The 24,681-nt window shown below is 50.6% G+C and overlaps 1 protein-coding gene across 1 annotated transcript in view; it reads left to right on the top strand.

Annotated features, from left to right (window-relative positions):
* The window catches only part of Nudt3 (nudix hydrolase 3), a 43,340-nt gene extending 21,927 nt beyond the window's left edge, over window positions 1–21,413 (top strand). Inside the window, exons 3-5 of the mRNA XM_040732478.1 lie at window positions 16,037–16,081; window positions 17,865–17,949; window positions 19,803–21,413. Of these exons, the coding sequence (XP_040588412.1) occupies window positions 16,037–16,081; window positions 17,865–17,949; window positions 19,803–19,969 (297 nt within the window). The 3' untranslated portion in view covers window positions 19,970–21,413. The remainder of the gene's footprint in view (window positions 1–16,036; window positions 16,082–17,864; window positions 17,950–19,802) is intronic.
* Window positions 21,414–24,681: the final 3,268 nt, after the last annotated feature.

Below are 24,681 nucleotides of genomic sequence, written 5' to 3'. Positions count from 1 at the left end.
ATGGGCTCATTGCTTTGACCACACCCCTACACCTTACTAAATGTGCCAGGATAAACAAAAGTCAGAGTGTGAGCCCTGAGTCCCTTAGTCTGAGAACTTGCAGCCTAGGAGGTTTGGGCTTGTAGCTCAGTGAGCGAGTGCTTTCCTAGTGTGCAGGACAGGGCTCAGGCCCAGAAACTCCCCTCTCCAAAAAGCTCATAGTCCGGGAGAGGGGGCCAAGAGGAAGGAACTGGTGTTTCTCCACAGCCAGCAGTGGCAACTCCATGCTCAGCTCTTCCCATGCAGCCTGGCTTTGGACTTGTGACAAATGCAGCAGCGTGAGCTCTCATGTCCCCATGCACTTCCTTGCCACCCAGTGCCAGTATTTTGTGAATCTATTTGCTTGTTCTGACTTTATGGACATAGAAAGCAGCACTTAGGACCTACCAGGCCTGGGAATATGGTTTGGTGGTAAAGTGCTCGCCTAGCATGGCAAGGGTCCACTCCTAGTACTACCAAAACCAAGCCAGAAGATTGTGTCGCCTGAGGCTCTGAGTTTAACTGTGTAAACAGGGGTCATGGTGCATGCCTGTAATCCAACACTAACAGGTACAGGCAGGGGAATCAGAAGTTCCAGTCCTCTTCAGCAGCAGTGAGTCACTACATGAGCCCATGTCAGACAACGGCAGAAGCCTGCTGACGTTCCGATTGGTGGAGCTCTGGCTGCCCCTTGACAGTTGTCTTACCCAGAGCCCTCTTGCCGCACTCGAGGCTCCTCCCCTGTCCTGCCTGTCTCTCTCCTCCTACTCTGCGCCTGCCAGCTGCAGCTGGACTGACTGAGGGACTCCTGCAGGCCAGGGCCAGGTCCCTCTGTCCTCCTCCTTGTCCCACTGTCCTTGCTTCTTTGGCGTTTACCTTGGCTTGTCTCCTTGTGGTAGCAGCCTGGCCATCAGAGCTCCATCCTCACACCTGCATGTTTGCCTCACAGGCCTCTTTATTTGGAGGCAAAGGATCCTTCTCCCTGTGTGTACTAAATAAATAAATAAAATCTTTTCTTTCTTTTTCTTTGTAGACCAGGTTGGTTTCCAACTCACAGATATTCACCTGCCTCTGCCTTCTGAGTGCTGGGATTAAAGGCATATGCCACCACTACCTGGCTATAAAATCTTCAGAGTATTTGGCTAGAAATTTACATGAATTTAATTCTAGAGGCAGAGGTGGGCAGATATCTGAGTTCTGAGTTTGAGGCCAGCCTAGTCTGCAGAGCAAGTTCCAGGAGTCCAGCCAGGGCTACACAGAGAAACTCCTGTGTGTGTCCTGTTCGTCCGTTCGTCTGTCCGTGTCGCCCCCTCTGGTGTCGTGCCCCCACCCCCCACCAAAGGGAGAAACAGTTTGCTTACTCTAACATGTGCCTCGTCTGTAGTGTAGGTAAGAATGGATGACTGGTGATGTACGCCTATGACCTGGCGTGTGGGAGGCGGGAGGAGGAAGATACTAGACTCCTGCCTGCCACTGAAGCAAACAAGACACCACGGATCATCTGTAGTTTTAGTCAGCTAGACAAAGCACTACACGGTGTCGTATAATCAGCCTCTGCTGTAGGAGTGGCCTTAAGAGATGCAGGACATACGGTATGGACCTGGCTATGTGCCAGGGGGGCAGCACCTGTGAACACAGGACTGAGTGAGCCATAGAACCCTGCACTAGACGGCCAGAGAGTGCCTTTTCCAGCCTCTTACAGTGCATGCAGCTGAGACTCCTTGGGGAAACTGAGGCTGGAGTCTAAAGCCTTGCATAGACCACCCTAGCCACAGGGGCTGAGAGTGGAGTTGGCCTGCTGTGGCTGTTTGAGAAAGGAGCTAGGTTGTGCAGTTGGCAGCTGCAGTGTGCGCTCCCTGCGCTGGCTGCTTTCCTGTGCTGTTATTTTATCCGGGCCATCTTGAAGGCTGCAGCCCCCTTGGCAGTGCAGTTGAAAAGCTGTTTTCCGGAACTGCTTTGCCTGCAGGTCTGTTTCCTTACAGTCCCAGTGATTCTGGGAACCGTTTTTTGTTTTGTTTTGTTTTTTGTTTTCTGAGACAGGGTTTCTCTATATTGTTTTGGAGCCTATCCTGGAACTAACTCGCTTTGTAGACCAGGCTGGCCTTGAACTCACAGAGATCCACCTGCCTCTGCCTCCCGAGTGCTGGAATTAAATGTGTGCACCACCAGTGCCCGGCCTCTGTGAACTGTTCTTATCCCTTAGCAAATCCTTCTCTTAACCTGATCAGATTGGTGTCTGCTAATTGCTCTTGCAGGGCTGGGCTCTGAGCGGGTCCTGTAGTCGTGTGAATCTGCATCTTTGACTGCTTGGCCCTGCTCACCTGCAGGAGAGCCAGATGTGGGTCGATCATCTTGCTCTGGCTGAGGGGCTCCTTCGGCTCCTGAGGAAGCCATTGTGTGTAACAATGAGACTGCTTGAGTCCATGGGATGTGAAAACGGGACAGATTCCTTTAAGCTTCCGCCAACAAGGTGCTGTCTGGCTGTTCTGCAAGAGAGCAGTGCCTTTCTGTCATGCAGCAAGCCCTGAGCCCCTGCCAGAGTACAGGAATGTGCAGACACTGCCTTTAGTGAGGTCAACACCTCATGGTGAATACAAGTGAATAAAAACTATCACCTGAAGTTTTGAAGATTTGAGAGAATAGTTAGTATGGCATTCTGTGGGCTCTCCTCTAGGTGAGGTCTGGGTGGTTTTAGACCTACCTGCTCATTTGTGAATGTCGAGTGTCTGCCTGGAAATAGCGTGGTCTTTCTCACTTCCACTGGGGGAAGTGTTAGGAGGGTGGGAACGTGGAGAGCAGCTTTTAGTTTGCTCTGGAGCAGAATGAGTGTCTCATATCTTTTGGATCTGAGGTCTTGTGATGAGTCAGGGTGTGGGCAGGTCCTGAGGGGCAGTATGACTCTTAGCCTCCCTAGGCCTGGGCCTCTCGGAACCTTTCCTTGGTTATTTCAAGAGGATGGGGCTGTGGACCAGTTAAGATGGTCTGTGCTGCAGAAATGGGGTCTAAATCTAGTTGGCTTCTGGCATTTTCACAGTGCCCAAGGCAAAGTGATGTTTGAATTACTTTCACACAGGGTGGTGAAGATCTGATGGTGACAGAGAGGGGGAGGAGGCTCGAGAGCTGTGTGCCTTGTGAGTGGCTGATACTCTGTCGTAGGAAGCACACTTGGGTTTGATGTCTAGCTCTGGAAAACTTACCTTTTTTGTTGTGTGACTGGATTTTTTTTCTTCCCCTCCCATCCCCCCATGTAAATATGTGTATAGGCCCAGCCATATGGTTTCACATATGCCAGGCTCCCAGGAACTGGTTCTGGGGACCGAGCGCACACGAAGCCTGTCAGCAGAGTCACGAACTGGGTTGTTCTAGTTACACAGGTGCAGCCAAGGTGTTACCAGTAGCAAGCCTGGTGAGGAGTTAGGGATGTGTAGTTGGTGGCTTTTACTCTTTGGCTATTTAGCTCTTTTGGGGGCCTGCCGCCCAGTTAGTTCCCAATAAATCACACAGCGGGGCTTATTCTTACTTATAAATATCTGGCCTGAACTTGGCTTATTTCTTGCCAGCTTTTTTTTTTTTTTTTTTTTTTTTTTTTTTGGTTTTTCGAGACAGGGTTTCTCTATTGTTTTGGAGGCTGTCCTGGAACTCACTCTGTCGACCAGGCTGGCCTCAAACTCACAGAGATCCGCCTGCCTCTGCCTCCTGAGTGCTGGGATTAAAGGTGTGCGCCACCAACACCCCGCTTCTTGCCAGCTTTTCTTAGTTTAAATTGTCCCATTTACATTTTTGCCTCTGGGCTTTTGTCTTTCTCTTCTGTGAATCTTACTTTCACTTTGACTCCGTGGCTGGCTGGCCCCTGGAGCCTCCCTTTCTAGGTCCTGGTCTCCCTCCCTTTTCTCAGACTATTTATGCTCTCTACATGCTAGCCCCGCCTATCTCTCTCCTGCCCTGCTGTTGGCATCAGCTCTTTATTAGACCATCAGGTGTTTCAGACTGCAGAGTAACACAGCTTCAGAGGTAAACAAATGCAGCATTGCGGGATGTGGGGGATCAGGCTTTTAATCCCAGCACTCGGGAGGCAGAGGCAGGTGGATCTCTGAGTTCGAGGCCAGCCTGGTCCACAGAGTGAGTTCCAGGACAGCTATGACTTTCACAGAGAAACTCTGGGGGAAAAAGAAAGAATGCAACACATCTTTGCATCATCGAACCAATGTTCCACAGCACAAACAAATGTAATACATCTTAAAATAATATTCCACAGCAGGGATGGATGCAGGGCCTGTGCTCAACATGTGTTCCCTGGAAACTACGCACCACCCTATTGGAGGAGGAGGGGAGTGAAATAGGCGTCAGATGCTTGAAAGTGGAAATGAGAAATGCAGTGCCCATCACTGAAGGGCAGTCCTAAGTCAGTATTTCATCCGTTTTGAAATTCAGCTGTCTGCCATCATAGTCCTGCCTATGCTTCTGCAGGCAAAGAAGTTAACATACCCCATACTGTATTCCAGAATTATTGAGAGCATAAAAGTGTCTAAGGCTGGCAAGATGGCTCAGTGAGCAAAAATGCTTACCATGTAAGCCTGCCGTTCGAGCCTGACCTGAGTTCCATCCCGTGTGGTGCCGGGAACCATACTTGCACAGCAATCAGGCAGCTGACTGAGGCACCTCTCCAGCCCCTCCCCCACCCTTGTTTTGTCAGTTGGAGCTGGTGTCACAGAGCTAATCTTCACAAACTAGAATAGAGTTGAGACCAGATTTCCCACCCACATAAAATGTGTGGCAGGACTTCAAAAAGAGCCGTTTTTGGTCTCAGACTGTCCTTTGTATTGCATCTAGCAGTCTTGGTCCCTTCCTACTGTGTGCTGGTCCCCACCCCCTTACCACCCCATCACAGAAAGCACAGACAGACACCTTACATGTCTGCACACCCCATCACAGGAAGCACAGACACCTTACATGTCTGCACACCCCATCACAGGAAGCACAGACACCTTACATGTCTGCACACCCATCACAGGAAGCACAGACAGACACCTTACATGTCTGCACACACATCACAGGAAGCACAGACACCTTACATGTCTGCACACCCATCACAGGAAGCACAGACAGACACCTTACATGTCTGCACACACATCACAGGAAGCACAGACACCTTACATGTCTGCACACCCCATCACAGGAAGCACAGACACCTTACATGTCTGCGTACCCCATCACAGGAAGCACAGACACCTTACATGTCTGCGTACCCCATCACAGGAAGCACAGACACCTTACATGTCTGCACACCCCATCACAGAAAGCACAGACAAGACACCTTACATGTCTGCGTACCCCATCACAGGAAGCACAGACACCTTACATGTCTGCGCACTTGTGGAGGATGCTGTTGGCAGGGCTGACTGCTGAGTTAGTTACTGTGCTCACTTAGTAGCTGTCAGGCTCTTGCTGTGGGTGCAGAGGGAAAGCATTGGGTTTGAGTGCAGTGGGGGCTGCACAGTCTGCTCAGGAGACCTGCAAAGGCATGTGGGTGGCCCTCAGTCTGTCCCCAGCACCCTGCTCAAGCCTGTGGGTGGCCCTCAGTCTGTCCCCAGCACCCTGCTCAAGCCTGTGGGTGGCCCTCAGTCTGTCCCCAGCACCCTGCTCAAGCCTGTGGGTGGCCCTCAGTCTGTTCCTCAGCACCCTGCTCAAGGGCGTGTCCCTGAGTCTGTTCCCCAGCACCCTGCTCAAGCCTGTGTCCCTGAGTCTGTCCCCAGCACCCTGCTCAAGCCTGTGTCCCTGAGTCTGTCCCCAGCACCCTGCTCAAGCCTGTGTCCCTGAGTCTGTTCCTCAGCACCCTGCTCAAGCCTGTGTCCCTGAGTCTGTCCCCAGCACTCTGCTCAAGCCTGTGTCCCTGAGTCTGTTCCTCAGCACTCTGCTCAAGCCTGTGTCCCTGAGTCTGTTCCTCAGCACCCTGCTCAAGGGCGTGTCCCTGAGTCTGTCCCCAGCACCCTGCTCAAGCCTGTGTCCCTGAGTCTGTTCCTCAGCACCCTGCTCAAGGGCGTGTCACTGAGGCTGTCCTCAGCACCCATGTAGAAAAGCTGGGCCTGGGTGGACACCTGTGATCTCGGTTAGTGAGCTTTAGGTTAGTGAGGGCAACTAAGGGGACACCACCCTCACACCACACCCAGCCAGGTCTTTTTTTTTTTTTTTTTTTTTTTTTTTTTTTTTGGTTGTCTTTGGATTCTTATATATAGACTGAGCTTCACAGAAGTTTACCTGCCTCTGCTAACCAAATTTGGGTTTTAACATGTGTGCTACTAGGACCCAACAAGCTGTTTTTGTTTGTTTGTTTTTTTGCTTGTTTTTGTTTTTGGTTTTTTTGAGACAGGTTTTCTCTGTATTGTTTTGGAGCCTGTCCTGGAACTCACTCTATAGACCAGGCTGGCCTCGAACTCACAGAGATCCGCCTGCCTCTGCCTCCCGAGTGCTGGGATTAAAGGCGTGCACCACCAGTGAGTGCCCAGCGCATTTGTTTCTTTATTTGCTTTTGGTTTTGTTTTTTAGTGGTTTCTCTGTGTAGCCCTGATTGTGCTGGAACTCACTCTGTAGACCAGACTGGCCTTGAACTCATGGAGATCTGTCTGCCTCTGCCTCCTGAGTACGGGGATTAAAGGGATAGGCCACCATGCCCGACCAATCGTTTGTTTGTAATGTGGATGTCGTGTTTTATGCTGTCAGTTGCATTTGTCTGTCTCCCGTGTGTGCTTGTCTGTCCTTCCTCCTTCCCCACTGTAGGCTCCTCAGGCTGTTCTCAAAGGCCAGAATCAGAAGGTGAGGTGCAAGAGGCTGCCAGGGAGGCACCTGAGTTCCATCCCTAGAGCCAGCGGCGGAAAGGGAACAGTAGTTCTCTTGGAACTTGTCCTCTGACCCCAACGATGAGCTGTGCTGCACACACAGAAATTAATAAATGTAATTAAAAATAGGCAGAAGCAAGTTTGAGACCAGCCTTACACAGTGAGTTCCAGGTAGAGAAGCTGCTTGCCCGGGCGGCATGAAACCTGGCCTCAGAGGAAAGAAAGCAAGCGTTTAGCGGCTGCCAAGCCTGATGTGCAGCTCCCGACCTGCTTGATGGAAGAGAAGAACCAAACTCTGCAAGTTGTTCTCTGCTCCGTTCTCAGTGCTGTATGTGAGTGTGTGCACACGCACTCTTGAAGTAGCGAGTAAAAATGTAAAAAGGCAAGGGCAGGAGGATCTCTGTGACTATGAGGCCAGCCTGGTCTACATGGTGAGTTGCAGGTCAGCCAGGGCTACATCTTGGCTTAAAAAAAATTAAAAGTCATCTTTTCTTTGTTTTCTTAATGCTTCTCATTTTCCATTGGTGAATTCAAGGCTTTAAGTGTGCGCGGTTTGTTTAGCGGATGTGGAGGCGACAGGTGGATGAACGGACCCTCACTGTGTGGCCACGCCTTCCTTCACCAGACTGCCCACTCGCCATTGCAAGGCCAGTGTGCATCTGAGCTCGGGTGGAGAAACCCCTGTTTCACTTCCTTCCAGACCTGTACTCAGGGAGGGAGAGAGAGAGGCAGACAGACAGAGAGAGACAGAGAGAGAGAGTGTGTGTGTGTGTGTGTGTGTGTGTGGTCGGTCTTTGCCACATGAGCCTGCCTCAGACTCCCGCCCTGGCTTCTGACAGCGGACTGTAACCCATAAGCCAGATAAACCCTGTCCTCCTCAAGCTGCTTTTGGTGGTGATGTTTCATCACAGCAGTGGAAACTCTTAAGACACCCTGTTGACAGACAGACAGACAACAATGAAAACCAAACTCAGGACTTCTGTAAGAGCAGCAGCAGGTACTCTTCACCACAGGGCCATCCCTGCCGCTTCCCTTTTTTTATTTATTGTTTGGTGTTAGAGCCGCTCTGTCTCCCTGTTACTATACAGGCGGACTGTAGTAGCTTCTCTAAATTCAGCACTTGCTGTCGGTAATGAACTCTTCCCCACCTCTCAATCACATGTGGGATAACTTTTTCAGGTCTGGTCATTTGGTATTAGTTGCCTTAAATGCTATCAGGTCTGTAGTCAAGAGTGACGATTCGATGGACTTGGCCTAATTTAAAGGTAGTGTACTGATAGCACACTTTCAGGGTAAATACCCGAATTATCTTTCCACCATTTTATAACACGCCTTAAGTCCTTGCACTCAGGAGGCAAAGGTGGGTGGATCTCTAGTCTATACAGCGAGGCCCAGAACAGCTAGAGCTACATAGAGAGACTTTGTACAAAACAAACAACAAACAAAAAAGCATCCAACCACAACCAGAAGTAAAAGGATGTATGATCTGGGGAAGGTGGTCACCGCTTTATTCCCAGCATTTGGGAGAACGAGGCAGGAGGATCAGGAGTTCAGTTATCCTGGGTGTCTCGGAACTCTGTGTCAAAAGTAAATGAGGAAAGAAAACAGCATCTTTTTACTCAGCTTAGCACACATAACTGAGCACCGCCCATTGGTGAGCAGTGAATCCGGTAGCTAAGTGCGGAGGCTAGACTGCCTGCTGCCGGAGAGCTTTGTCCTGCCTCCTGTTGGGTGAACGAGGCCAGTCGGGTTTGCTTTCCTGTCCAATCACATTCCAGGAAGGAAGGGTGTGTGTGGGTTCATAGTGGCTCAGCGAACCCTGACTGCAGCCACGCCTCCAGATCCTCCCGGTCAGGACCCTGGACTTGAATAAGGGTTTCCATCGGCCTGAAAAGCAGGGTCAGCAGCTTCCTCCTAGCTCACTGAAGTTGCAGAGGTCAGCTGCCTAGCAGAGCTCACTGCACAGGAAGTAAATCTAGAGTCTGGTTGTATCATCTCATGGTATGTGTGGGTGTGGGGGGATGTATATGGGTATATGTGTGGGCGTGTAGGTGTATGTAGGTATGTATGTGGGGAGTGTGTGTGTGTGTATGTGTAGGTGTTTATGGGGGAAGATGTGTTGGTGTATGTGTGTGTGTGTGTGTAGGTGTTTATGGGGGAAGATGTGTTGGTGTATGTGTGTGTGTGTATGGGAGAAGATGTGTTGGTGTATGTATGTGTGTGTGTGTGTGTTTATGGGAGAAGATGTGTTGGTGTATGTGTGTGTGTGTGTGTAGGTGTTTATGGGGGAAGATGTGTTGGTGTATGTGTGTGTGTGTGTGTAGGTGTTTATGGGGGAAGGTGTGTTGGTGTATGTGTGTGTGTGGGTATGTGGGTATTCCTCAGCTTTCTACCTTGTGTTTTGAAAAGGATCTCACTGAGGCCTGTGGGGAAGAGCCTGACTTCTAAGCTAGTCTGAGCAAGCAAGATCCTGTCCAAGTGAGAGCGTGGGCAAAGATGCATGCTTTTGGAGACTGAGTTCACTCCCAGCAGCTCCACAGTGGTAGAAGGAGCGAATCAGGAGAGGTGTGCCTGCCTTTAATCCCAGAACTTGGGAGGCAGAGACAGACGATCTCTGTGTGTCTGTGAGTTCTGGTCCAGCCTGATCTACACAGACTGAGTCAGAGAGGGCTTCACAAAGAAACCTTGTCTCAAAGGAAAAACAAAGGTAGAAGGGGGAAATGGCTTCCTAGAGCTGTCCTTTGATCTCCACACGCTCCCTCATGTAAACACACTAGTGCTCACACTCACGGTAAACTAAAATGTTCAATACAGTGAAACAGTCTGGACACAGCACACAGGCCGAGTCAGACATGGTGGTGCACAGCTAAGTTCCAGCACGTGGGAGGCGAGGGCAAGGGGTTCAGGGCAACTTGGCAGAGCTTAGCAGCACAGTGCTTTCTACAGTGTGTGGAGCCAAGCTCAAGCCTCAGCGCTGCACACACAAAACCATGTTTGAGTGTGCAGAAAGGTGTCCAATTTCAATTTAAAAGTCACGTGGGGTGGTGGAGTGCATTTGCGATCCCAACACCAGGGAGGTAGAGGCTGGAGGATCAGGAACTCAAGGACAACCTGAGCTACATAGCAAGCCCCTCACTCAGTCAGGGCTGGGCCTTGTGCAGCCCCTGGTTAAAGGCTAGAGCGCACAAGAGCTTGGCTCCATCTGCAGTCCCAGGGAAAAGAAAGGAACATGGCGTGGTACAAGTTCACATTCGTTATCTTGACTAAGGGAGTGGGGCAATCAGCTAGCAATAATCACGAGTCTGGAGGAGGAGCAAAGATGACGGCAGCTCATGAGGGGGTGTGTTTCCATTGTGTCGCACAAACCGCTCCCCAATGGGTGCCTTGAAGTAGCAGGGTTCCTGCAGCTCGCCTCTCCAGCTGGAGACTACCAAGCCATTGACTGAGAAGCCGTGGTCCTCCATCCTTTGGGAGTTAGCAAAGGCACAGTCACATGGCCGAGGCAGGGTCCAGGGAAGAGTCTGAAAGCCCCTGAGGCCTCAGTTGTGAGCCACTGTGCTTCTTGGTGGGAGTACATCCCAGGGGAGGATAGACCCAGGGAAGGAAGATTCTCTCTGGATGGAAGAGCTGCACGTGTATTAGTCAGAGGGTGAGGGCCCAGGCAGGGCTCTGCTATAGTGAGCACGTTGATGGCCAGGCTCATTCCCAAGAGGTAGAAGCTTGACTTAGAAGAGACTTTGACAGTGGCTTTTGTTTCTTTTTTGAGTGTTTTCCCCACATGTATGCAGGTACATCATATTTACATCATAAATTAATACAGAGGCCAGAAATGGGTGTTGGATTCCCTTGAAAGTGGAGTTATTGATAGCTGTGAACCACTATGTGGGTGCTGGGAATTGAACCCGAGTCCTTTGCAAGAGCAGCCAGTGCTCTTCACCGCTGAGCCATCCCTCCATCCCTTTACAGTATCTGGGACTAAACAGTGGCCATTTCCTAAAACGGATCAAGTGCATTAACCAGAGCTGTGTGCGTCAGCACAGCCATTGCTGAGGCAGGTCACAGAAGGTGCAGTTTTGGCTTTTTCCCCAGGAAACGCCATATATGGTTAATAGCAGGTGCAGGCCTGGGCAGCAGCACAGTGGGCAGGATAGTGAGTGCCTGCCAGGTCCTTTGAGCTGAGGAGCAGGGGCTTGGCTTTAATAGTAGTGATGTTATTGCTGGGACCAGCAAGGTGGCTCGGGGCCAAGGCACCTGCCTGCCACCAAGTCCGACAGCCTGTGTTCAACACCTCAGATGCACATAGTGGAAGAAGAGGACCTACCCCCAAAAGCTGTCCCCCGACCTCCATACACGCTGTGGCTTGGGCACATACAAACTAAGTAAGAAATATAAACTTTCTTAAACCCTTGGATTTCATTTTAATATTTGATAATGGCCAGCCAGTGACAATAGGGATATTTTATAATTTCTTTTTTTTGTTTGTTTGTTTTTACGAGACAGGGTTTCTCTGTATTGTTTTGGAGGCTATCGGTCCAGCCTGACCTCGAACTCACAGAGATCCGCCTGCCTCTGCCTCCCGAGTGCTGGGATTAAAGGCGTGCGCCTCCACCGCCCGGCTAATTTCTGTTTTTAAAAGAGGTTTATTTTTTATGTATGTGGATATACCTATATGAATGTGTGTGTCATATGAGTTTAAGTACCTACAGGGGCCCAGGAGGCATAAAATCCCTTAAAACTGGAGTTACAGGCAGCAGTGAGCTTCCTGATGTGGTGCTGGGAACAAACCCAGATCCTCTGCAATAATGGCTGCTGACCCTGAGCCTGAGCCTGAGCCTCCTCTCCAGCCTCTCCCCCTTTGATGCTTAAAACAGTTCATCTAAGAGGAAGCAGTGTGGGCTGCTTCCCCTGGCCCTCTGCTGACCTTTTATTTCTGGGTGTCCTCAGTGGGGTCCTTTTCCTGTGGAGTTGCCAGTGATGCACAGGCCAGGCCGCCGAGTGTGCTGATGACCGTGCACTGTCTGATGACCCTGCACTGTTTGATGACCCTGCACTGTTTCTGGGTGTCTTGCAGGCACCTGAATTAGAGCTGCCCCCAGGAGCTCCTTTTGGGACTGAGCTTTCTGCCTTTGATGCACAGCTTTTCTTCGTTCCAATTTTGTCTTTAGAGCACTTCATCTTCCATAGAAAACTGCCTTTTTCTGCTTTAAAGCCCTGGCTGTCCTGGAACTCTCTCTATAGACAGACTGGCCTCAGACTCACAGAGATCCGCCTGCCTCTACCTCCTGAATGCTGGGATTAAAGACTTGTGCCACCCCTGCCCAGCAGGAGGATCTTGCCTCAAATAAACAGAAATAGTAATAGTAATAACAACAATAAATAAAAAGGTAGTTTATTCTTGTTGCCTAGATAGAAAATACTAGAATGGGCCCAGCACATTTGCTGGGGTGGGTTTGTGTTTGGCTGTTTTTGCACCGTTGGGAGTTGGGCTGCAGGACTGGACCAGCAGTCTAACCCTGCCCGTGTCCCCAGCTCTTGCCTGTGCCATTGCAGTTCAAGGACGCCCCGTTGGTCTCTGCTTCATGGATGATGGAGGGCAGGTTCTTAGTGTTTCAGTGACGGCAACAAGTCTGCACCAGCACCTGACTGCACTCAAGTTACGCGTGTCTGTGTCAAATGTCTGAGCCAGGCGGGCGTCAGATGCTGTGCCTGACGCCTGTACACAGGGACCTGCACTCCCAGTCATGTGGTGGCAGAAACACCCGAGTTCACAGTTGAGAGCTGGCTTCTGAGAACTGTGAGAACATCAGGAGTTTAGGGGAATGGCCCCAGGGGATCTCTCTGTGGAGAACCTTCCTCCACTAGCATTAGAGTGGGTAAAAGTCTTTCTGCTCTCCACCATTGTATGTGGTGCTGGGGTCACACCCAGACTCCATGCTAGGCTGACACCCCACCTGAGCTGCTCTTCAGTCCTGAAATCCTTTTTTGTCTTCCTCATTGTTGTTTCAGACAGGGAGACCCAGGTTGTTCTCAAACTTACAACAGTCCTTCTGCCTCAGTTTCCTAAATGTTTGAATTACAGACATTAAGGGCATTTCCTCTAAGAAACCATTAAGTCCCAGGTTTTTTGTTTGTTTGTTTGTTTTTGGTTTTTGGTTTTTGGTTTTTGGTTTTTTGAGACAGGGTTTCTCTGTGGCTTTGGAGGCTGTCCTGGAACTCACTTGGTAGTCCAGGCTGGTCTCGAACTCACAGAGATCCGCCTGCCTCTGCCTCCCGAGTGCTGGGATTAAAGGCGTGCGCCACCAACGCCCAGCTAAGTCCCAGTTTTTTTGTTTGTTTGTTTTAAAGGTTTATTTATTTATTATGTATACAGTGTTCTGTTTGGGTTTGTGTACTTGCTTGCTTGTTTGAGATAAAATCTCACCGTGTAGCCCTGGCTGTCCCGAAACACACTATGTAGACCAGGCTGGCCTCAAGGTCACAGATCTGCCTGCCTCTCCTCCAGGTGCTGATGGCATGGCCACAGCGTTTGGTGTGTCTCTGCTTGTGCGTGTAGAATGGTGGTGGGCTCACGTTAGGCAGGCCTCTGCCAAGTGGGTGGATGCCCTGGTAAATTAAAAGTACAGGTGACACGCCCTTAATCCCAGCACTTGGGAGGCAGAGGCAGGCAGATCTCTGTGAGTTCGAGGCCAGCCTGGTCTACAGAGCGAGTTCCAGGACAGCCTCCAAAGCCATAGAGAAACCCTGTCTCAAAAAACCAAACAATAAAAAAGTACAGGTGACAGCAATATTTGAATCATACTATGCTTCACAAGAATGCATTTATCTTTCTGAAAAATGCTGTTATACTACGTCCAGCCTCTTCTGACGAAGTGTGTGCGCACTGCTGTGGTTCAGGCCATGAGTGCTCCTCTGGCATGCATGAAACCCCGGGGACCATCCCCTGACCACACAAACAGGGCATCATGCCTGTAACCCAGCATTTGGGAGGTGAAGGCAGGAAGGTTAGAGTTCAGGGTTATCTCAGCTCCACAGGGAGATAAAGACCAAGCTGGACTAATGAGCCCTTGACTAAAAAAGAAAACAGTTATTATTTACATTGTCAAAATTGTACATTAAGGGACTGCACTATTGCCCTTGCAGAGAAAACAGGCTTCAGGTTCCCAGTGCCCACGTGGCAGCACACAGCAGTCTGTATTGTAACCCAGTTCTGGGGACCTGATGCTTTCTCTGACCTATGCAGGCACATATTCATGTACATAAAAGCAAACTAAAGAAGCCTTTAAAATATCTCGATCACAGGCTGATTTGTCATTTTCATGTTGGAGACCATTTGAAGACGCATGCGCATTAGCTAGATGGCTGCTGCTGGAGAGAGCACAGAACCATGGGAGCAGTGGCTCCTGTGACCCCTCCCCCAGCAGGCTCCTCCAGGCCTTACCAGTGGGGTCGGTGGCAGAGACCCAAGTGACACAAGTCCAGAGGCGACATGTGATCATGCTGCTGGCATCAGAGCTAGCTGGCTTTCTAGTTGGGTTTGCAAGAGCATAGCTTTGTTCAGGCCTCTCTCTGGCGAGCTCATGCAATAGCTGACTTGAGAGACTAAGGTGGTTCTATGCACCTTACCAAGAGCCTGGAAGGTGAGCACATAGAACAGACCTGAGGATTCCCTGAGAGAGAACAGATCAATTTCAAAATACAAGTCACCCAGGAATACAGCCTTCTTTTTTTCTAACGACAGCGTCTCTCTATGTAAAGCTAGTTGTCATAAAACTCCCTCTGTAGACCAAGCTGGCCTCACAGAGATCCACCTGCCTCTGCCTCCCAAAAGCTGGAATTAAAGGTGTGCGCCGCCACCACCTGCTAGACTCTAGTTTACATCACTCTCTTTTGTTTCTCTTATTAAGTACCTCCTAAGAATCTTAAGACCCAGCTGGGCATTGGTGGTGCACGCCTTTAATCCCAGCACTCGGGAGGCAGAGGCAGGCGGATCTCTGTGAGTTTGAGGCCAGCCTGGTCTACAGAGCAAGTTCCAGGGCAGCCTCCAAAACAACACAGAGAAACCCTGTCTCGGACAAAAAAAAGAAAAGAAAAGAATTTTAAGAAAACAGCCCTGTGGTGCTGACAGTGGTGGTGCCACCTTTAACCTATCACAGGCAGGTGGATCTCTGTGGGCCTAGGCTACAAAATGAGACATTGTCTTAAATTACTAAAGAAAAAAGTTTCTAAACTGGGCGTGGTAGTCTATACCTTTAATCCCAGCACCCAGGAAGCAGAGGCAGGTGAATCTCTGAGTTAATAGAGGCCAGCCTGATCTTCAGAGTGGGTTCTCGGACAGCCTGGGCTACATAAAGAAACCATACATACATACACATACACGTACACACGCACACACACACACACCCCACATACACATAAATTAAAAATTAACTTGTAAGGGAGGGAAGGTGGAAGCCAAAGCACACGTGATGGGATGGGGATGGACGGGAAAAGTCAGTTAATTAGAAAGGATTGAGATGCTCTCACTTAAGAATTCAAAGAGACACCAGCAGTCAGGCAGGCCTCGGACAGGAAGAATGTGTAATAAGAAAGCGGAAATGGCCACGCAGATGCACTCTCCTATTCCTAGCATGGTTAATCTCTGTCATGACGTGCCATCAGGAGAGCCGTATGCTGGTGGTTTCAATGGCTTACGGTTTGTGGGTCCTTAGGGTTCTGAGCTCCGCTGCAGTCTTTTGGACACAGACTGCCAGGAGCATGTCAGTTAAGACTCTTGCTGTCAGGGACCATGCTTGCACCCCCGCCTGGGCATTGCTGGCCCTCTGACCCTCTGGTACCCACCTCGTTTCATGAATAAAACGTGAATTTAGCACCTCAGAATGGTTTTGGCATAGCTGTTTGCAAAGCTCTTCAGTAGTGTGTCTTCTTCCAGTGTGCCTTGCTGTGACCACTCTCTGTGTGACATACAGGAAATGTAGGTATAAATGAGCTGACAGGCCTGAGTGTCATCTGTCATCCCTCGACCCCCCCAGAGAGAGCAAGAAAGTGTGCACGTACGTGTGTATGTGTGTGTGTGTGTGTGTCTGTCTGTCTGTCTGTCTGTCTGTCCTGACATGGATGCTGGGCCCCAAGTCGTCTGGAAAGAGCAGCATGTGTCACTATGTCGTTCTTCTTTCTCTGTCTTTCAGGCTGGAGTAAAAGGGACGCTGGGAAGGTTGGTTGGAATTTTTGAGGTAAGTCTTTTACTACCTTTGCTCTGGAGTCATTAAATTAGCCATTGTCCTGACTGGAAAGGCCTCCCGTGTCTCCCTGAGTGTCAGAAGAGGCAGCACTAGCATTCTCTACTGGCTTGTGTTTGTGCGGATGCTGTGAGTATGTCTGTGGGGCCTGAGCATGACTTCACAGGCCTGGAGCTCATCAGATAGGCTGGGTTGAGCCAGGGATCCCCCTGTTCCCTCTTCCCCAGTCCGAGATTACAAGCTTAACCTCTATGCCCAGCTTTTTAATGGGTTCTGGAGTTAAATTTGGACCCCAGGCGTGTACAGAATATCGTTTATCCCCTTGTTGACTTTCCTCCTGCGCTCCCAAGGTGAGGGGAAGTAGAATAGAGAAGACAGGAAGAGTGGACGTGAAAGGTGGTCAGGAAGTGCGAGATGGGAGCAGAGAGGAACGGGGTCAGCACAGTAGGGGACAGAATGCAGGCCTTAGCTGGCTGGCACGGTGGCCCTGATACACAATCTGTACACTCCCAAGTACAACGCTCCTGTGAGGTTGTGGTTAGGAGAAGAAGGAAGGGTGTAAAACTTAGACTCTTAGACTTGAAGAGTCTGGCCACGGGCTAGTCAGATGGCTCAGCCATTAAGAGTGCTTGCCAAGCAGGCATGGTGGTGCACACCTTTAATCCCAGTACTCATGAGGCAGAGGCAGGCAGATCGAGGCCAGTCTGGTCTACAAAATGAGTTGTAGGACAGCCAGGACTATGTAAAGAGATACCCTATTCCAAAAGAAAAAGAAAAAGCAAAACTTGTTAATGGGGCATGGTGGCATGCCTTTAATCCCTGTAACACCTGGAAGACACAGGCAGCAAGAGGGTCTCTGTGAATTCAAGGTCCCCCTAGTCTACATAGCAATTTCCAGGCCAGCCAGGGTTATGTAGAGACCCTGTCCAAAAAAAAAAAAAAAAAAAAAAAAAGCACCAGGTGGTGGTGCACTCCTTTAATCCCAGCACTCGAGGCAGAGGCAGGTGGATCTCTGTGAGTTTGAGGCCAGCCTGGTCTACAGAGTGTGTTCCAGAACAGCCTCCAAAGCTACACAGAGAAACCCTGTCTCAAAAAAAAACAAACAAAAAAATTGATGTTTTTTTAGACAACCTGCGTTCAATTCCCAGCACCCAAGTCTGGTGGCTAGCATCTACCTCTAACTCCCAACTCCAGAAGATCAGACCAGACACCTGGTCTTCTTGGGCGTGGGTGAGCTCTCTCTCTCTCTCTCTCTCTCTCTCTCTCTCTCTCTCTCTCTCTCTCTCTCTCTCTCTCTCTCTCTCTCTCTCTCTCTCTCTCTCTCTCTCTCTCTCTCTCTCTCTCTCTCTCTCTCTCTCTCTCTCTCTCTCTCTCTCTCTCTCTCTCTCTCTCTCTCTCTCTCTGTCTCTCTCTCTCTCTCTCTCTCTCTCTCTCTCTCTCTCTCTCTCTCCTCTCTCTCCTCTCTCTCTCTCTGCTAAAAGTCTGTCCGCCAGGACACATGCCTTTAATCCCAGCACTCAGGAGGCAGAGGCAGGCGGATCTCTGAGTTCGAGGCCAGCCTGGTCTACAGAGCAAGTTCCAGGACAGGTTCCAAAGTCACAGAGAAACCCTGTCTCGAAAAACCAAAAGTCTGTTCAAGGGGTGTTCTGCTCTCTGTTCTGGTGGAACTGTCTTGAGACCCAACAGCAAAAGCAGAGGGCGTTGTATAACAATCTTTCTTGAAGCATCTCAACCCGCTGAGGACAGCCTCTCCCTTTCCTTTTTCTGTGCCCTTCAGAACCAGGAGAGGAAGCACAGGACATACGTGTACGTGCTTATTGTCACAGAAGTGCTGGAAGACTGGGAAGACTCGGTGAACATTGGTAAGTCACTCCAGGACCAGCCCGTTGTGTCCAGGCACCGCCCTGCTGCTGGCAGGGAGACACTGGAGTGTTGTGTGCTGAGCAAGCTGGGTGCGTCTGGAAGCTGAGGGTGGCAGCGTTTGCTGTGTCTAAGAAGAAGCTGAGACCACGCAGTGGTGACGCATGTGGGAGGCAGAGGCAGGCAGATCTCTGAGTTCAAGGCCAGTCTGGTCTTCATAGTAAGTTCCAGAACAGCCAGAGCTACGCAGAGAAACCCTGTCTTGAACTGTCTCGCCTCCTCCCCCCCACCCCCCAAAAAAGCAGCAGCAGCAGCAGAGGTTGGAAATAGGGTCAATACATGGAAACATGTTCTATAAAATTTAGAAATGTTCCTAAAATAAAATTGGACCCTCCTAAAAAGGGCTATTCTGTTATATCCTTTGAACAGATACCCTTGTACACAGAAATAAGTAAATCTGAAAAGAAAAAAGAGCAGATTTCAGTCTTGACCAGTCCTGCCCAGTTTGTTGGAGCCAGTGATGTGCTGGGGTCCAGCACATCACTGACTCCATGGCCTTGCTCCTGGCCGTGAGGGCTGTATTTTATCTACTTGTATTTCTCTGCACTGTCAGAAGTAGAAGCCTCGTGACCAGTCACTGAGCTCTCCGTCTCTGCGGCTCCATTTTGAAGCAGTCATGTTTTCCTGCCCACAGAGCCAGAAGAAGGTGTTTGTAGGAGGAAAGAAAGCCAGTCACGGTGGCTAACCCTTTAGTCCCAGCACTCTGGAGGCAAAGGCAGGAGGATCTCTGTGAGTTTAGGGCCAGCCGGTCTATAAAGCAGGTTCCAGAAAGACACCAGGGCTACATAGAAAAGACCTTGCCTTAAAAAAATAAAATAAAACATCAATTTTAATAAAAGTAGGTTCAAAATAGTAATGTGTTAAATTGGGTGTTTTGTGTTTTCTTTTTTCTATGTTTGCTTGTGTGTTGTATGTGCATGTGGGTGGACTCCTTTTATTGTTTGTTTTTGGTTTTTTGAGACAAGGTTTTTCTGTGTAGCCCTGGCTGTCCTTGGACTCTGCTGCGTAGACCAGGCTGGCCTTGAACTCACAGAGATCTGCCCGCCTCTACCTCCCGAGTGCTGGGGTTAAAGGCGTGCGCCACCATTGCCTGCCACGTGGGTACTCTTGCCGTGGTGTGCACATGGAGTCAGAGAGTATCTGTGTAGTCAGTTCTCGTCTTCAGTTTTATGTGGTTTCAGAGCTTGAACTGGGTCACCGGACCTGCCCAGTCTGCACCTTTACCCCGAGCCATCTCAGCAAGCCCGTTATTTTCTGTGGCAGGCAGATCCATCTCAGCAAGCCCGTTATTTTCTGTGGCAGGCAGATCCATCTCTCAGGTGTTTTAATAAAAGGAAGATGATAGCAAACTCTAAGTCAAGCATCCCGAGGATATTGCAGCTGATGCTGCTCTGGTGTCTGCAAAGACGAGGAGGCTGGACCCTCCTTGAAGGCGCGGCTGATGCGCTCAGAGCCCTGGGGGTGCTGGTGTGATAGGTGTGTCCCAGCCCGTCTCCGCAGTTGATGCCCTAGGACATTTGGGTTGTATGGCACGCTGGCTTTACATGTGTAATGAAAGCGAGCACAAGAACATTGAGAAGCTTTGGGACATGGAGCATGGGGTTGAAGGAGGCTCTCAGGTAGCCCAGGATGACCTTGGGTTGCCTGGGTAGCCAAGGATGGCCTTCAGTTCCTGCTCCTCCTGCCTTCACCTCCAGAGAGCCGCATGAAGCCTGGCTGGAATGTTCCCGAGTCCTCGCCTCGCAGGACTGTGCTCACTGTCCTCAGGTTGTCTGTTTCCCCTCTGCCTCCACAGGAAGGAAGAGAGAGTGGTTTACAATAGAAGACGCCATAAAAGCGCTGCAGCACCACAAGCCCGTGCAGGCTTCCTACTTTGAGACGTTGAGGCAAGGCTGCTCTGCCAACAATGGCACCCCTGTGGTGGCCACCTCATACCCCAGCTCTGTGTCGGGCATCAGATGACTGCAGACTTCCTGTAAGAGCCGGAGAGTGGAAACCAAACTGAAGTGTGGCTCTCCTCACCTCCCTCCCTTCTCGAAGCCTCCTCTTTCCCCAGGCGTGGTGGGCAGCAGAGAGGGCACACTGAGGTGCTGCGGGGGTGTGGAGTGATGCGGGTGGGGGTGGGGCGATGGGAACTTTCTCTCTTTCCTGAGGGTGGGGCTGGGATGTGACTCCCAGGTACTTTCCTGCATGCTCTGTCCCCCTCGCTCACCCCGCCCTCTGAAGGAGGGAACTCTTCTCCCTCCCTCTTGGGTTCTGAAGCGGCCCATTTGCCTCATCCCAGCCTGGCCAGGTATTTTCTCATCTTTTTTTCCATTAAAAGATAGCCATGTGAGATGAAACTTTGTAGGGATCTGTCCTGTGGTGTGCTGTCGAGCCCCGTGGGGTGGCAGTGTCCCTTCAGGATACGTTTGTCTGGACATGGTACATTGACATGTAAATGAGTGATTTAGAAAGAGCATCTTGACTCTTCAGTTTTTCAGAGTTTTGCTTTCTGTTTTGTTTTTGTTTTTACTTTATTTTTTATTCCAGGTATTTCTAGTTTAAGGTCCCTCACACTTTACGTGTTTGTTTCAATGCTAGTGACTGGGCAGGTTTCTCTGTCCTCTGTTTCCCAGCCACGGTGAGCTTAGCCATCTTCCTCTTGCCCCTGGGACCCTGGCCTTCTCCGAAGGCTGTTTCCATGCCAAGAAACCTGTTTCCTTTTCTGTTACCAAGCCTGGAGCAAATGGCCTCAGCCAGAGCCAAAGAAACAGTGCTAGAAATTGAATTCTGCTCGCCGATGTGTTCACAGTAGACTTTAAACTGGATTCCTTCCCTGTCTCAGAAACTGGACCATCAAGCACCGTGTCTGTCCTGCTGGCTGGGAATTTTTTCCATTACGCTATTCGTTGCTGACATGGCCTCTCTTACCCTTGTATGCCTTACACCACGCTGACCTGGACTTGAAGCCACGTTGCACGGTCCTGTCCCCTGCTGAGAAGCCCCACTGAGGTCCTGGGGAGAGGAGACAGGGGAAGTGTGCCTCTGAGGTCGGAGTCTGTGCCGAGGGTTGCAGCAAGAGCATGCTCAGAAGGCTGGCGAATGAAAGGCCATCCCTGGGAAGGGCTCACTAGTGACCCTCAGAATGCTGGCGAAAGGCCATCTGTGGGAGGGGCTCACTAGTGACCCTCTGGCCTGCTGTAGACTCCTGTTGGTGTTTTGTGCTGAGCTCATCTGCCAGTTGTGGTGTTTATTTGGGAAGGAAAAGGTCTTGGACCTTGAGCAGGGAGGGTGGGAGGAGCTGATGCCTGGGTTAGTGTGGGGCTCACTCTGTGGCATTGCCTGTGTTGAAACGTAGCCAAGATGTGAAATTGAAATAGTACTCCTCTTTATTTAAAACTAATAAATACTCAAACTTTGAAAAGCTTTTGCTCTTCGTTCCTCTTGAGGGATAGATGTGGTGACTTGAGTCATCAATACTCAACACGTTTGGGTGTCAGCTGGTGAACTTTAAATTTTACATGGATCTGATTTGCATTTTATCCCCAATGTTGACACACAGATCCCAGCTCAGTGTAGGTGGGTGGGGTCATGGACGCTCTCAGACCTGAAGGACAGTAATGGCCTCCCAGGGTAGAGTCCAGTGGGTAGAGACAGCCCTGTGGAATCTGAGTCCAGAGACCAACGTGCTCTTGTGGGTTCCGCTTGTAGACTCTTGCTTGTTGCCTGGCGTTCTAGAGTCGTGTCCACACACAGAGAGGAGACATAATCCCAAGCCACGTGGTCTGGACGTGGCCCTGCTTGAGTGCACAGCGATGGAGCTCTGCGGGGAGCTGCAAAGAACAAAAGGAAACCACCAGGGCTCCAGACTGTCAGGGACACGGAGTTGCCACTAACTTTCCATGCTTGCCTCTCCCGGGCTTTGTGGGAATGGGTTCCTGTGCTCAGTCTCTGCTCACAGGGACCGCATTTCCTAGACTAGGTTGCTGCTGAAATACCTGCTACAGTCCACCACACTTGGGTAGAAAATGATGCTTAGAATGGCTTTTTGTTTGATTGATTGGTTGGTTGACTTTTTGAGACAGGGTTTCTCTGTGTAGGCCTGGCTGTCCTGGAACTCACTCTGTAGACCAGGCTGGCTTCGAACTCACAGAGATCTCACCAGCCTCTGCTGCCCTAAATACTGGGATTAAAGGTGCGCGCGCCCCACCACTGCCCTGCTGTTTCTGATTTTTGAACATTGAGGAAACACCACTGAGGTCATGTGATCTCTATGAGCCAGGAATTAACTTTGCATGTCTGATACGAGAGTAAGCAAGAAGCCAGGCATAGTTTAATCCCAGATTAATGTTTATAATCTCAATATTTAGGAGGCCAAGGCAGGAGAATTGTTACCAGTTAATAGTAGCCTGGGCTCCGTTGTCTTTTTCTGAGGTGGGGTGGGAGAGAACATGAGTCAGCCATGTTGGATTTTTCTGTAGTATCCCAGTAACTGCAGCCACTCAGACAAGAGCCCTGACGGTTTGGTTTCCACAAGTGTGCTCCTGCCCTGTCAGTGCTGCCTGGGGAAAGCCGCCCCCACACACCTGGCTGAGCACTGTGGGCATGTCACTGCCCAGGAGGCTGCCGAACGCCTAGAGTCTGGCCACAGGGCTTCTGGTCAGTGTGCACAACAGGGAGGCCACTAGAGGCCTTGCTTCCTGCAGCGCCAGGGAGCGTGGTGGCCCACTGCGGCCAGGAGTGCGTCAGAGTAGTGTGTAAAGTCGCTGCATAGCCAGGTTCCTTGGGGGCAAAGAGATAGCGTGTGGATTAGGAGTCGGGCTCTGGGCCTCTGGGCTGACCCCTGCCCTCCCTCCTCTGGTGCAGCACCCACTGGAGGCCGGTCCTGCAGCACAGATTGGGGCTGAGCTCTTGGGCAGCCTGCTGCCCTGTGTTTAGCTCGCCGTCCTTCACTCATTTCTCATTTCCATTCCACCCTGGCATGTGCCTGGAGTCCCATCTGCATTCTAAAAATAGCTCAGCCTGAGCCACGTGCCCCTCCCGGGTCACAGAGAGGCCTGAAGGAGCACTGTGATTCCGCCCCCCCCAGCCCTGGACAGGTTACTCTGTGTATCCCTGGCTGGCCTAGAACTCACTTTGTAGACCAGACTGACCTCTAACTCAGAGATCTGTCTGTCTCTGCCTCCCAACAAGTACTGGGTTTTTAAAGGCGTGACTCTTCCCCGCCCCAGGCTAAGCTAAACAGTGTGGTTTGTGTTCAGTGGGCTGATTTTGCTATTTTCTTTTCTCTCTCTCTTTTTTTTTTTTTTTTTTTTTTTTTTTTTGTTTGTTTTTCGAGACAGGGTTTCTCTGTGGCTTTGGAGGCTGGCCTGGAATTCATCCTGTAGACCAGGCTGGCCTCAAACTCACAGAGATCCATCTGCCTCTGCCTCCCCAGTGCTGGGATTAAAGGTGTGTGCCACCACTGCCCGGCTTGATTTTGCTGATTTTGAAGTGTACTCTCAGTGTGTCCTCATTGAGATAAGATTTAGAATTAAAGGGTAAATACTCGAAGAAAAAAACTGTGAGGAAAAGGAGAGACGGGGCTGTACTTGACAGTGCTTTCCTTCACCCGTGTTTCAGAAGATTCCTCTTGTTGACAAAGGGGTCTGGAGCGGGATGGTGCAGCCAGACAGCGTGGGGTCTGGGAAGCCACTGGCTCTTTCCAAAGGCACTTCTGCCTGCTGCCTGTTCTGCGCCATGTGTGGGGCCGGTCTCCCCTGGCGACCGTGATGGCCCAGTAGTGACCCCCTGTCATCTGGACTGTGCAGGAGCGGGCCCCAGTGTCCAGGAAGCTTGTTCCCATCTCACGTTGTACCACTGAGAGTGGTTGGCTGACATCGGAGAGGATGCCCGTACTCGGTCCCCAGGGTCCTTCCCCACTCTCTGCAACTGTGTTGTGCTTTTGTGCCAGCCCGGAAACTTGCTAGCCTAGTGCTGGGGGATGGGAGGAGTTTGACCGAGGGCCTGAGAGAGTGATGCCTGTCACCTTCGTCTTCACCTGTGGTATCTGGGTGCCTGCTTGACTTGAGTCCACAGGCCGTGAGTTTGGCCGTCGCTGACTGGAAGCTTTGCTGAAGAGCCCTGTCCCTGAGGCTCCCTGTACCTTGACGGCTCAGGGAGTGGTAGCTGGGCTTAGATACTGGCTGTGTCCTAGGAAGGAAGCCCAGTGGGAAGACGTCTCTCGCTGGCCACAGGGCCTCTTCTGGGAAGGAGGAAGTTGAAGTCATTGCTTTTCCTCCCCTGGTGGCCAGGTGTTGTCCACCCAGGTTTCATCGTCACTTACAGAGGACCAGTTTTGAGCCCTAACACCTGACTTAATTAGACAGCACTGGAAAAGACCTGTATTTTATTTACTTCAGTTTTTCCAGACAGGGTTTCTCTGACTGTTCTAGAACTTGCTCTGTAGACCAGGCTGACCTTGAACTCAGAGAGGCCTGCCTCGCCTCTGCCTCCTGGGTGCTGGGATCAAGGGTGAGCGCCACCACCATGCCTGGCTTGAGAGCAGCGTTTCTAACCGAGTGGAGAAGGATGAGGGCCTCTGTCTGCCTGTTAGATCTTCACTCCTGTGAAGTGGTTCCTTGCAGGAAGTCTTTCTGCCTGCAAAGTCCTGCTGGTCATTTCTTGATTGGATCTGTGTTTCTGGTTCTTTG

This window comes from Mesocricetus auratus, unplaced genomic scaffold (genome assembly GCF_017639785.1).
Source record: "Mesocricetus auratus isolate SY011 unplaced genomic scaffold, BCM_Maur_2.0 Super-Scaffold_100027, whole genome shotgun sequence".
NCBI lineage: Eukaryota > Metazoa > Chordata > Mammalia > Rodentia > Cricetidae > Mesocricetus > Mesocricetus auratus.
This window is presented reverse-complemented; position numbering and strand designations above follow the sequence as displayed.